The sequence below is a fragment of the Hyla sarda genome, unplaced genomic scaffold (assembly GCF_029499605.1).
Source record: "Hyla sarda isolate aHylSar1 unplaced genomic scaffold, aHylSar1.hap1 scaffold_1095, whole genome shotgun sequence".
NCBI classification, from domain to species: Eukaryota; Metazoa; Chordata; class Amphibia; order Anura; family Hylidae; genus Hyla; species Hyla sarda.
In genome coordinates, this window is record NW_026607715.1 from 77,894 (window position 1) to 88,747 (window position 10,854).

General features: G+C 45.2%; 1 protein-coding gene and 1 pseudogene across 1 annotated transcript; one reads left to right on the plus strand and one right to left on the minus strand.

Moving 5' to 3' along the window:
• The first annotated feature begins 2,751 nt into the window (after positions 1–2,751).
• LOC130300709 (oocyte zinc finger protein XlCOF22-like) lies at positions 2,752–3,623 on the plus strand. Its single transcript, XM_056551571.1, has one exon. It carries the CDS (start codon positions 3,041–3,043, stop codon positions 3,515–3,517), a length of 477 nt encoding a protein of 158 aa, XP_056407546.1. The 5' UTR covers positions 2,752–3,040; the 3' UTR covers positions 3,518–3,623.
• A 5,084-nt stretch (positions 3,624–8,707) lies between these two features.
• On the minus strand, positions 8,708–8,879 carry LOC130300711 (U2 spliceosomal RNA; annotated as a pseudogene).
• Positions 8,880–10,854: the final 1,975 nt, after the last annotated feature.

Here is a 10,854-nt window from a genome sequence, read left to right on the forward strand (position 1 = left end):
TAGGGGTCAGAAGATGAGAATTTTTACGGATACATTTTCCTGCATGTAGTCATGATTTTTTTCAGAAGTGCGACAAAATCAAACCTATATAAGTAGGGGATCATTTTAACCGTATGGACCTACAGAATAAAGATAAGGTGCGATTATTACCCAAAAATGCACTGCGTAGAAACGGAAGCCCCCAAAAGTTACAAAATGGCTTTTTTTTCTTACATTTTGTCGCTCAATGAATTTTTTTTTTACGTTTCACCGTTGGATTTTTTTGTAAAATGACTGATGTCACTGCAAAGTAGAATTATTGGCGCAAAAAATAAGCCAACATATGGAATTTTATGTGCAAAATTGATAGCGTTATGATTTTTAGAAGGTGATGAGGAAAATATGAAAATGCAAAAACGGAAAAACCCTGCATCCTTAAGGGGTTAATAAAAATATACTTAAAAAAATAAAAGTGACCAAAAAATCAGCCAAGAAGCATAGGAAGAAGTGGTCTGTGGTCACCACCTGCAGAACCACTCCTTTATTGGGTCTTGCTAATTGCCTATAATTTCCACCTGTTGTCTGTTCCATGTGAAATTGATTGTCAGTGTTCTTCCTGAGTGGACAGTGGGATTTCACACAAGTGTCAGTGACTTGGAGTTACATTGTGTTGTTTACATGTTCCCTTTATTTTTATGTATTCAAATATAGGGGGAGATTTATTAAAACCCGTCCAGAGGAAAAGTTACCCAGTTGCCCATAGCAACCAATCAGATGGCTTCTTTCATTTTTAACCTCTGCAAAATGAAAGCAACGATCTGATTGGTTGCTATGGGCAACTGGGCAACTTTTCCTCTGCACAGGTTTTAATAAATCTCCCCCATAATGTTTATGATTCCGCATGATGAACATCATAAAGGTAAAAATTACCAAACAACAAAAATGTGGATTTTTGGGCCCATCATATACCGTATATACTCGAGTATAAGCCGTCCCCAATATAAGCCGAGGCCCCTAATTTCACCCCAAAAACCCAGGAAAAGTTATTGACTCGACAATAAATAAGCTTAGGGTGGGAAATACATCATCCCCCCCCCTGTCATCATCCAGACCCCCGTCATCAACACCCCCGTCATCATCACCCTGTCATCATCAACACCCCCGTCATCAACACCCCCGTCATCATCGCCCCCGTCATCATCGCCCCCGTCATCATCGCCCCCGTCATCATCGCCCCCGTCATCATCCGCCCCCCCCCCCCTTCATCATCTCCGCCTGTCAATCTCTTCTCAGTGGTCTTCAACCTGCGGACCTCCAAATTTTGCAAAACTACAACTCCCAGCATGCCCGGACAGCCATCGGCTGTCAGGGCATGCTGGGAGTTGTAGTTTTGAAACATCTGGAGGTCCGCAGGCTGAAGACCACTGCGGCCTTCATCATCATCATCATCCAGACCCCCCTTTTGTTTTCTACTCGCCTGCCCTCGGTGACGTCCCTGCGCATGAACGTCCCTGTGCGTCGTCATCAAGGCAACGTCACTAGTCCGGGGCCGGCCCGGAGGAGAGGGCATCCCGGTGAAGATGGACAGTCCGGAACCACTAACAGTCCCCACCAGACGGTCCCTGCAGCACAGATGACTGCCCGGACCAGCTCTCCCTTCTTTCCCACCGAGGGGAGGGGAGTAGAAAACAAAAGGGGGGTCTGGATGATGACAAAGGCCGCAGTGGTCTTTGACCTGCGGACCTCCAGATGTTGCAAAACTACAACTCCCAGCATGCCCGGACAGCCGATGGCTGTCCGGGCATGCTGGGAGTTGTAGTTTTGCAACATCTGGAGGTCCGCAGGTTGAAGACCACTGAGAAGGTATTGACAGGCGGAGATGGACGGGCCGCACCATCCCCTCACAGCTAAAGCCAGAAAGTTTTTTTTTGTTCACTCGAGTATAAGCCGATGGGGGGCATTATACTCGAGTATATACGGTATCTGAAAAAAAGTTATCAAAAAGTCAGATATATGATGGGTAATGGTCCTGATAAAAACTACAAATCACAGCGCAAAAAAATCCTCCTCATACATCCCAGTATACGGAAAAATAAGAGTTATAGGGGTCAGAATACGGCAATTTTATGAATAACTCATTTTGTAAAAAGTATAATAGTAAAATTTATCGTATTTACCACAGAATAAAGAGAAGATTTTTTTTCCATTTTCCTCACAAATAGTAATATTTTGGTTTTGTCGTAGATTTTAGGACACAATAAAAAAAAGTGTTATTACAAAGTAAGATTTGTCCCTCCAAAAAAAGTTCTCAAGCGGCTCTGTATACGGGAAAATAAGAGTTATGGCTCTAAGGAGAGGAGGAAGAATGACAAATGCAATAGTTTAAAGGTCCTGGGTTGTTAAGGGGTTAATACTGATAATAAAATCTGTGTTATTCTCTGCAGATTCTTGTAGCAGGAGATCAGAGGAGAATCTTATATCTTCAGATTATAAAGCAGATGATGATATCACACAAGATACATATGAAGAACATTCCATTATCCCAGATACACCCTCAGCCCTTCACAGCCAAGATCTGTCATCTCATCCTTATATACAGGTCCTGTCTTCTCAGTCATCACAGGATGTTCAGCAAAATAAAGGTCACAGAAGGGGTGTTGGACATAAACGAGCTCATACAGGAAAGAAACCATATTCATGCTCAGATTGTGGGAAATGTTTTACTAAGAAATCACAACTTGTTCAACATAAAAGAACTCCCACAGGGGAGAAGCCATTTTCATGTTCAGAATGTGGAAAATGTTTTACTGTGAAGCCACATCTTGTTAAACATAAAAGAACTCACACAGGGGAGAAACCATTTTCATGTGCAGAATGTGGGAAATGTTTTTCCCAAAAATCAAGTCTTGCTAAACATGAAATAACTCACACAGAGGTGAAGCCATTTTCATGTTCAGAATGTGGAAAATGTTTTACTACGAAATCAAATCTTGTTCAACATCACATAACTCACACAGGGGAGAAGCCATTTTCATGTTCAGAATGTGGAAAATGTTTTACTATGAAATCACATCTTGTTGGACATCACAGAACTCACACAGGGGAGAAGCCATTTTCATGTCCAGAATGCGGGAAATGTTTTACTATGAAATCACATCTTGTTGAACATCACAGAACTCACACAGGGGAGAAGCCATTTTCATGTCCAGAATGCGGGAAATGTTTTACTATGAAATCACATCTTGTTGAACATCACAGAACTCACACAGGGGAGAAGCCATTTTCATGTCCAGAATGTGGGAAATGTTTTACTAGGAAATCAACTCTTGTTAGTCATCAAAGAACTTGCAAAAGCAATAAGCCATTTTTATGTACAGAATGTGGAAAATCTTTTACTGAGGAATCACATCTTGTTGAACATCACAGAACTCACACAGGAGAGAAGCCATTTTTATGTTCAGAATGTGGGAAAAGTTTTACTCAGCAACATCAGCTTGTTAGGCATCACAGAACTCACACAGGGGAGAAGCCATTTTAATGTCCAGAATGTGGGAAATGTTTCGCTATGAAATCAAATCTTGTTAGGCATCAAAGAACTCACAAAGGCAAGAATCCATGGGAATTCCGGTCTGCCTGCTGATATCGCCCCCCCCCCCCCCCCCCCCCATGTTGGCGATCGCGGCAAATGGCCGATCAATTCAGATCAGCCATTTGCCGCTATTCCGGGCTGATCGGGTCTCTGATGACCCAATCGCCCGGAAAATAGGGATGATCGGAGCTGTCAGTGACAGCCCCAATCATCCTAAGGGATAGGAGCACGGTTGCAGTGGTGCCACCCCCTCCTATCCCCTGCCATTACTCAGCAATGACTACTGGCCAATGGCAGTTGAAAACAGGGGGTTACCATGGAGATCCCCCACTCTGCCCACCCCTGGATGTCGGGCAGAGCGGGGGGAGAAGATGGCGGCCGGTACCTGGGGACTTTTATGCGGTGGGGACCGCCGATCATCAGTGGCATCAGCGGAGAGCAGCGGCGCAGGTAGGGAGGCGACGGCGTGGAGCATCAAGGAAGGTTGCAGTAAAGCGATATTTACTGCTGACTGCTAGTGGTTGCCAAACTGCAACTCCCAGCATGCCCAGACAGCCAAAGGCAACATCTGTAGAGTCACAGTTTGGAGACCACTATACAGTGGTGCCCAAACGGTATCCCTCCAGATGTTGCAAAACTACAACTCTCAGCATGCCTAGACTGCCCAGGCATGCTGAGAGTTGTAATTCTCTAACATCTGTCCCTTCAGATTTTGCAATTTTCATCAACATTTTGAAAATTGCTGCTCTACTTTTTGAAGCCCTCTAATGTCTTCAAAAAGTAAAAATAGGTCAATTTTATGAAGCCAACATATAGTAGACATATTGTATTTGTGAATCAATATATAATTTATTTGGAATATCCATTTTCCTTACAAGCAGAGAGCTTCAAAGTTAGAAAAATGCTAAATTTTCATGAAATTTTGTGATTTTTCACCAAGAAAGGATGCAAGTAACAACAAAAAATTTACCGCTATGTTAAAGTAGAATATGTCACGAAAAAACAATCTCGGAATCAGAATAAAATGTAAAAGCATCTTAGAGTCATTAATGCATAAAGTTACAGTGGTCAGAATTGCAAAAAAGGGCTCAGTCCTTAAGGTGAAAAAGGGCTCAGTCCTGAAAGGGTTAAAGAAAATAAAAGTCACAGAAGGGGTGTTGGACATCAGAGATTGTGCAAGTGGGGGGGGGGGGGAGACATTTTCATGTTCAGAATGTGAGAAATGTTTTGCTTTAAAATTAAGTCTTATTAGACATCAAAGAACTCACACAGGGGAGAAGCCATTTTCATGTACAGAATGTGGGAAATGTTTTACTCTGAAATCAGTACTTATCAAACATCTAAGAATTCACACAGGATAGAGCCCATTTCAGTGTGCAGAATGTGGTAAATGTTTTCCTTAGAAATCACCACTTATTAGACAAGAATTCACATAGGAGTGAACCCAGTTTAGAGCAATAAATGATGCAGATAAGACATCTATATATTCACCATGTACATAGGATATCTGACATTTATACATATATCATATACTGCATCTCCAAACTTGTTACCAATTGTTAATAAAAGTTTTCTTTTAGAACGTAGTCACCGATCCAGCGATGTCATCACTATAGTTTACATGGTAGGAGAAGAGTGTGGTATATGGTTGTGATATTCACTGCTCCTCATGGAGAAGACCCAACAGGCATAATCCATGGGGAGCTGCTACTGGAGACCCAAACACCTCACAGAGAAGTTCCTCAGGGGCGGAGCTTGAGCTCTTGCAGGAAGGCGGCTTCTGAACTGATCTTCTTCCTGATCCACTTATAAAGTGACTATAATGCAACTTCCTCAGCTGTAATTTGGCAAAAAAACTAATATCTGGACTGTGGGGAATCAGAGGAACAAACCAACACCTCATTTGTACAATTTAAAGCATTTTTCCCAGATCTAGTTTTGAGGCCTGCAACACAAGCTGAAGCCTGGGACTAAATTTTCAGTTAAATCCTACAATCTGCTCCCACTTACCTTCCTGTGTAGCGAACACCAGGAATCCTCCTCAGCAACACTCCGGAGGCCGGCCTACACTAACTCCAGACTGCTGGGGCAAGAAAACCTCCCCCAAAGGACTGTAATACTAAGTAGTGGTCTCCTCCAGCCCATCCGGGATCTTTGCCTTCATAGCTCGGGGACTCCTCTTCAGAATTAGGACCAATCCTCTTCTTGTCCCCTGTCTGGCTATTTGTGGGGGTGGGGGGCTATTCTGTGCCCCTGAAGTCTGCTCTCCTGCACGTTACACTGTCGCGTTGTTATTAAAGGGGTACTCCGGTGGGGAAAAAAAATTTAGGCTTTTATCTTTGGGGTCATCTGAAGGCAATTGTCTATGCTGTGAAGATACGAGATGTGCAGCACCTGAAACTACGGATACTAGAAGCCTGTGCTAGCATTTCTCCTGAGGTGTATATAGTAGTATATAGCAGTATATAGCAGTATATACGGATACTGGAAGCCTGTGCTAGCATTTCTCCTGCGGTGTATATAGTAGTATATAGCAGTGTATACGGATACTGGAAGCCTGTGCTAGCATTTCTCCTGCGGTGTATATAGTAGTATATAGCAGTGTATACGGATACTGGAAGCCTGTGCTATCATTTCTCCTGCGGTGTATATAGTAGTATATAACAGTGTATACGGATACTGGAAGCCTGTGCTAGCATTTCTCCTGCGGTGTATATAGTAGTGTATACGGATACTGGAAGCCTGTGCTAGCATTTCTCCTGCGGTGTATATAGTAGTATATAGCAGTGTATACGGATACTGGAAGCCTGTGCTAGCATTTCTCCTGCGGTGTATATAGTAGTATATAACAGTGTATACGGATACTGGAAGCCTGTGCTATCATTTCTCCTGCGGTGTATATAGTAGTATATAACAGTGTATACGGATACTGGAAGCCTGTGCTAGCATTTCTCCTGCGGTGTATATAGTAGTGTATACGGATACTGGAAGCCTGTGCTAGCATTTCTCCTGCGGTGTATATAGTAGTATATAGCAGTGTATACGGATACTGGAAGCCTGTGCTAGCATTTCTCCTGCGGTGTATATAGTAGTATATAACAGTGTATACGGATACTGGAAGCCTGTGCTAGCATTTCTCCTGCGGTGTATATAGTAGTATATAGCAGTGTATACGGATACTGGAAGCCTGTGCTAGCATTTCTCCTGCAGTGTATATAGTAGTATATAACAGTGTATACGGATACTGGAAGCCTGTGCTAGCATTTCTCCTGCGGTGTATATAGTAGTATATAGCAGTGTATACAGATACTGGAAGCCTGTGCTGGCATTTCTCCTGCGGTGTATATAGTAGTATATAGCAATGTATACGGATACTGGAAGCCTGTGCTAGCATTTCTCCTGCGGTGTATATAGTAGTATATAGCAGTGTATACGGATACTGGAAGCCTGTGCTAGCATTTCTCCTGCGGTGTATATAGTAGTATATAGCAGTGTATACAGATACTGGAAGCCTGTGCTGGCATTTCTCCTGCGGTGTATATAGTAGTATATAGCAATGTATACGGATACTGGAAGCCTGTGCTAGCATTTCTCCTGTGGTGCATATAGTGGTATATAGCAGTGTATACGGATACTGGAAGCCTGTGCTAGCATTTCTCCTGCGGTGTATATAGTAGTATATACGGATACTGAAAGCCTGTGCTGGCATTTCTCCTGCGGTGTATATAGTAGTATATAGCAATGTATACGGATACTGGAAGCCTGTGCTAGCATTTCTCCTGCGGTGTATATAGTAGTATATAGAAGTGTATACGGATACTGGAAGCCTGTGCTAGCATTTCTCCTGTGGTGTATATAGTAGTATATAGCAGTGTATACGGATACTGGAAGCCTGTGCTAGCATTTCTCCTGCGGTGTATATAGTAGTATATAGCAGTATATAGAGAAGAGGGTTGCATTGACAATCCAACACAATGGGCAGCACATTGAACACATTTTATAAGTGGTCAGAAACTTGTAAATAACTCATGAAAGAATAAAGTTACGTTAATACCAAGCACATCATTGTTTTTCTTGTGAAATTCCCAATAGGTTTGATGTGTCACATGACCCTCTACCTATTGAAAAAACAAAAGTTGGATTCAAAATGGCAGACTTCAAAATGGCGCCATGGTCACCACCCATCTTGAAAAGTACCCCCCCCCCCCTCACATATACTAATGTGCCACAAACAGGAAGTTAATATCACCAACCACTCCCATTTCATTAAGGTGTATCCATATAAATGGCGCACCCTGTACATGTTTGTTATTCAGTGGTGAGCTGGTGCGGGTGTGATGTGAAACAATGTAAAGTATCTTTTACCATTTGTGTAAATTGATCAAATAAAGTTTTAGTACCTGCTTAGATTTCCTTGTATTTCATTGCTGCGGCTGGTAAGCGGGGGGGGGGGGGGCGAAGATATCCAATGGTGTTTCATCGAGGCACATGTTCATGAATCTCCCAAAGTGCAAGAAAAAGTGCAAACGTGTTACACTAAAAAATAGTGCACAAAGAATGTGGCCTATCACAAGCCCTTCTCCGATAGGATAGAGGCCCCCCCAACAAACCGTACCCTTCCACTCCGGGACCAAAGGCTCCTGTGAGGTTCCAGGTTCAATGTCCCTTTTCGCCAAAGCTACTAAGAGACCACAAATGCTCCTGGGATCTCCCAGGCGTTAGCCAAGGAATCTGCCTGCAGAGCCCATAAGGGGCGGTACCCGGCCCATGCAGGAATACCCGCGGTTTATGGAGGGAGGTGCGGAACCTGATGGCCACACACACCTCCCCTAGACCGCCAGAAGGGACACCCAGAAGGGCTACCGCACCCTGACAATCTTGTGGACACACAACACGCAAAAGTGACACAGTGACAAAAATAAGTAAGTGAATATGTGCAGGTATACTGCCTGGACATCCTGCCAGATCTATACAAATTTCCTAACCAGAAGGAAATAAAGAGGTGAGTGCCAAGGGTGCAGAGATTATGGTGTCAGTGCTTCCACTCAGTGAGTTTCGGCACCTCAGGGTCACCACTCCCCGAGTCCCTAAAGTACTTCGGCTCTAGACTCTTCCAACCTCATGACGAGACCCGGAGGAAACAGGTCACATGGGGGCAGCCGTCCAGCTGATTCCTCAGAACCAGCCCCGGAACGCCCTGGTACACCTGCCCCCTCCAGGCAGCATATCCATCCTAGATCAATGGCAGAGACTAGAACACTGAGAAGAACAGATACTACACTTGATCTTAGCCAAAAGGCCGAAAAACAATGTTTAATAGGAAATGTTTCAAACGGTGTCCTGGCCAACGGCGTCTCAACCAAACTCGTCCCGATGGAGTATGCCATGTCCTAGGCCGCTGCTAGTGATGTCACTACAGTATGTTTGAAGGTTCAAAACAGTTTCCGACGTGTTTCGGAAGCTGAGTGGGCTCCATTGTGGAGGATGGATGTTCTTGGAGTCATCTGTCTTTAAATATCTCCATAGGTACGTGTAAGGCGATGCTCCTGTTCTCTTTCCCTATTTTTGGCACAAAACTAGGGGACGAAGGGCTTGGGGACGAAGGGCGTATGCATACGCCCTCGCCAGGCGGTGATCGGACCGGGATGACTGCTGATATCTATCAGCAGGCATCCCATGGCAATGCCTAGGGGGGGTCCTGAGATCCCCCCATGTCGGCGATCGCAGCAAATCGCAGGTCAATTCAAACCTGCGATTTGCCGCGATCCGGGCAAATCGGGTCACTGGTGACCCAATCGCCCGGAAAATAAGACTGATCGGAGCTGACAGAGCCAGCTCCGACCATCCTAAAGGATAGGAGCGAGGTGGCAGTGTTGCCACCCCCTCCTATCCCCTGCCATTGGTCGGTCAGGCTGACCACCAATGGCAGGAGGGGGGCAGGGGGATTAGAGTTCATTTCCCCCGCTCTGGTCACCGATCGGAAGTCGGTACAGAGCGGGGGGAACACGGGCGGAGAGGGGGGAGCATGGCCCGGCTTACCCGGACCTTTGGAGGCGGCATCGGCGGCATTCACGGAGCAGCGGCTGTAGCAGGAAGAGCGGCGGCCGGAAAGTGCGGCGGAGAAGGCTGCAGTGAAGATCGCGATCGCACTGTGGCCTTCTAAAAGCTGCAAAACTACAACTCCCAGCATGCCCACACAGCCAAAGGCTGTCTGGGCATGCTGGGAGTTGTAGTTTTGCAACATCTGGAGGGTCACAGTTTGGAGACCACTGTGTAGTGGACTCTAAACTGTGGTCCTCCAGATGTTGCAAAACTACAACTTTCAGCATGCACTGACTGTCTGGGCATGCTGGGAGTTGTAGTTTTGCAACATCTGAAGTGGCACAGTTTGGAGACCACTATATGGTGGTCTCCAAACTGTAGCCCTCCAGATGTTGCAAAACGACAATTCCCAGCATGCCCAGACAGTCAGGGATGCTGGGCGTGTAGTTCTGCAATATCTGGCCCTTCAGATGTTACAGAACTACAACTCCCAGCATGCCTGGACAGTCTGGGCATGCTTGGAGTTGTAGTTTTGCAACATCTGGAGGGCTACAGTTTGGAGACCACTATTTAGTTGTTCTTCCCCAGTTGTTGCATAACTACAACTCCTAGCATGTCCAGACTGTCCAGGCATGCTGGGAGTTGTAGTTCTGCAACATCTGAAGGGCCAGATATCGCAGAACTACACACCCAGGATCCCTGACTATCTGGCCATGCTGGGAGTTGTAGTTTTGCAACAGCTGGAGGCTGGCTGGAATCACTGAGCTAGAGTCTGTTTTCTAACTCAGTGGTTCCCCACCAGTGTGCCTAGAGCTGTTGTAAAACTACAACTCCCAGCATGTACGGTCTGTCAGTGCATTCTGGGAGTTGTAGTTTTGTAACAGCTGAAGGTTTGGGGTCCCCCCCCATGTGAATGTACAGGGTACATTCACACAGATGGGTTTACAGTGGGTTTCCTTCCGCTGCAGCTCAAACTCCCAGCGGAAAACTTACTGTGAACCCCCGCCTGTGTGAATGTACCCTAAAATCACTACACTAACAAATAATAAAAAGGAAAACACTACATATACATTTACACGTTTCCCCCCCCCCCCCAAATAAAAATGAAAAAAGTCACATACAGCAGTGTTTCCTAAAGGGAGCCTCCAGCTGTTGCAAAACCACAACTCCCAGTATTGCTGAACAGTCATAGACTGTCCTGGCAGGCTGGGAGTCTTGCAACAGCTGGAGGCACCCTGTTGTAG

Coding starts and splice junctions, on each gene's coding strand:
- LOC130300709 (XM_056551571.1), top strand. CDS start 3,041: ATGAAATCACATCTTGTTGGACATCACAGAACTCACACAGGGGAGAAG.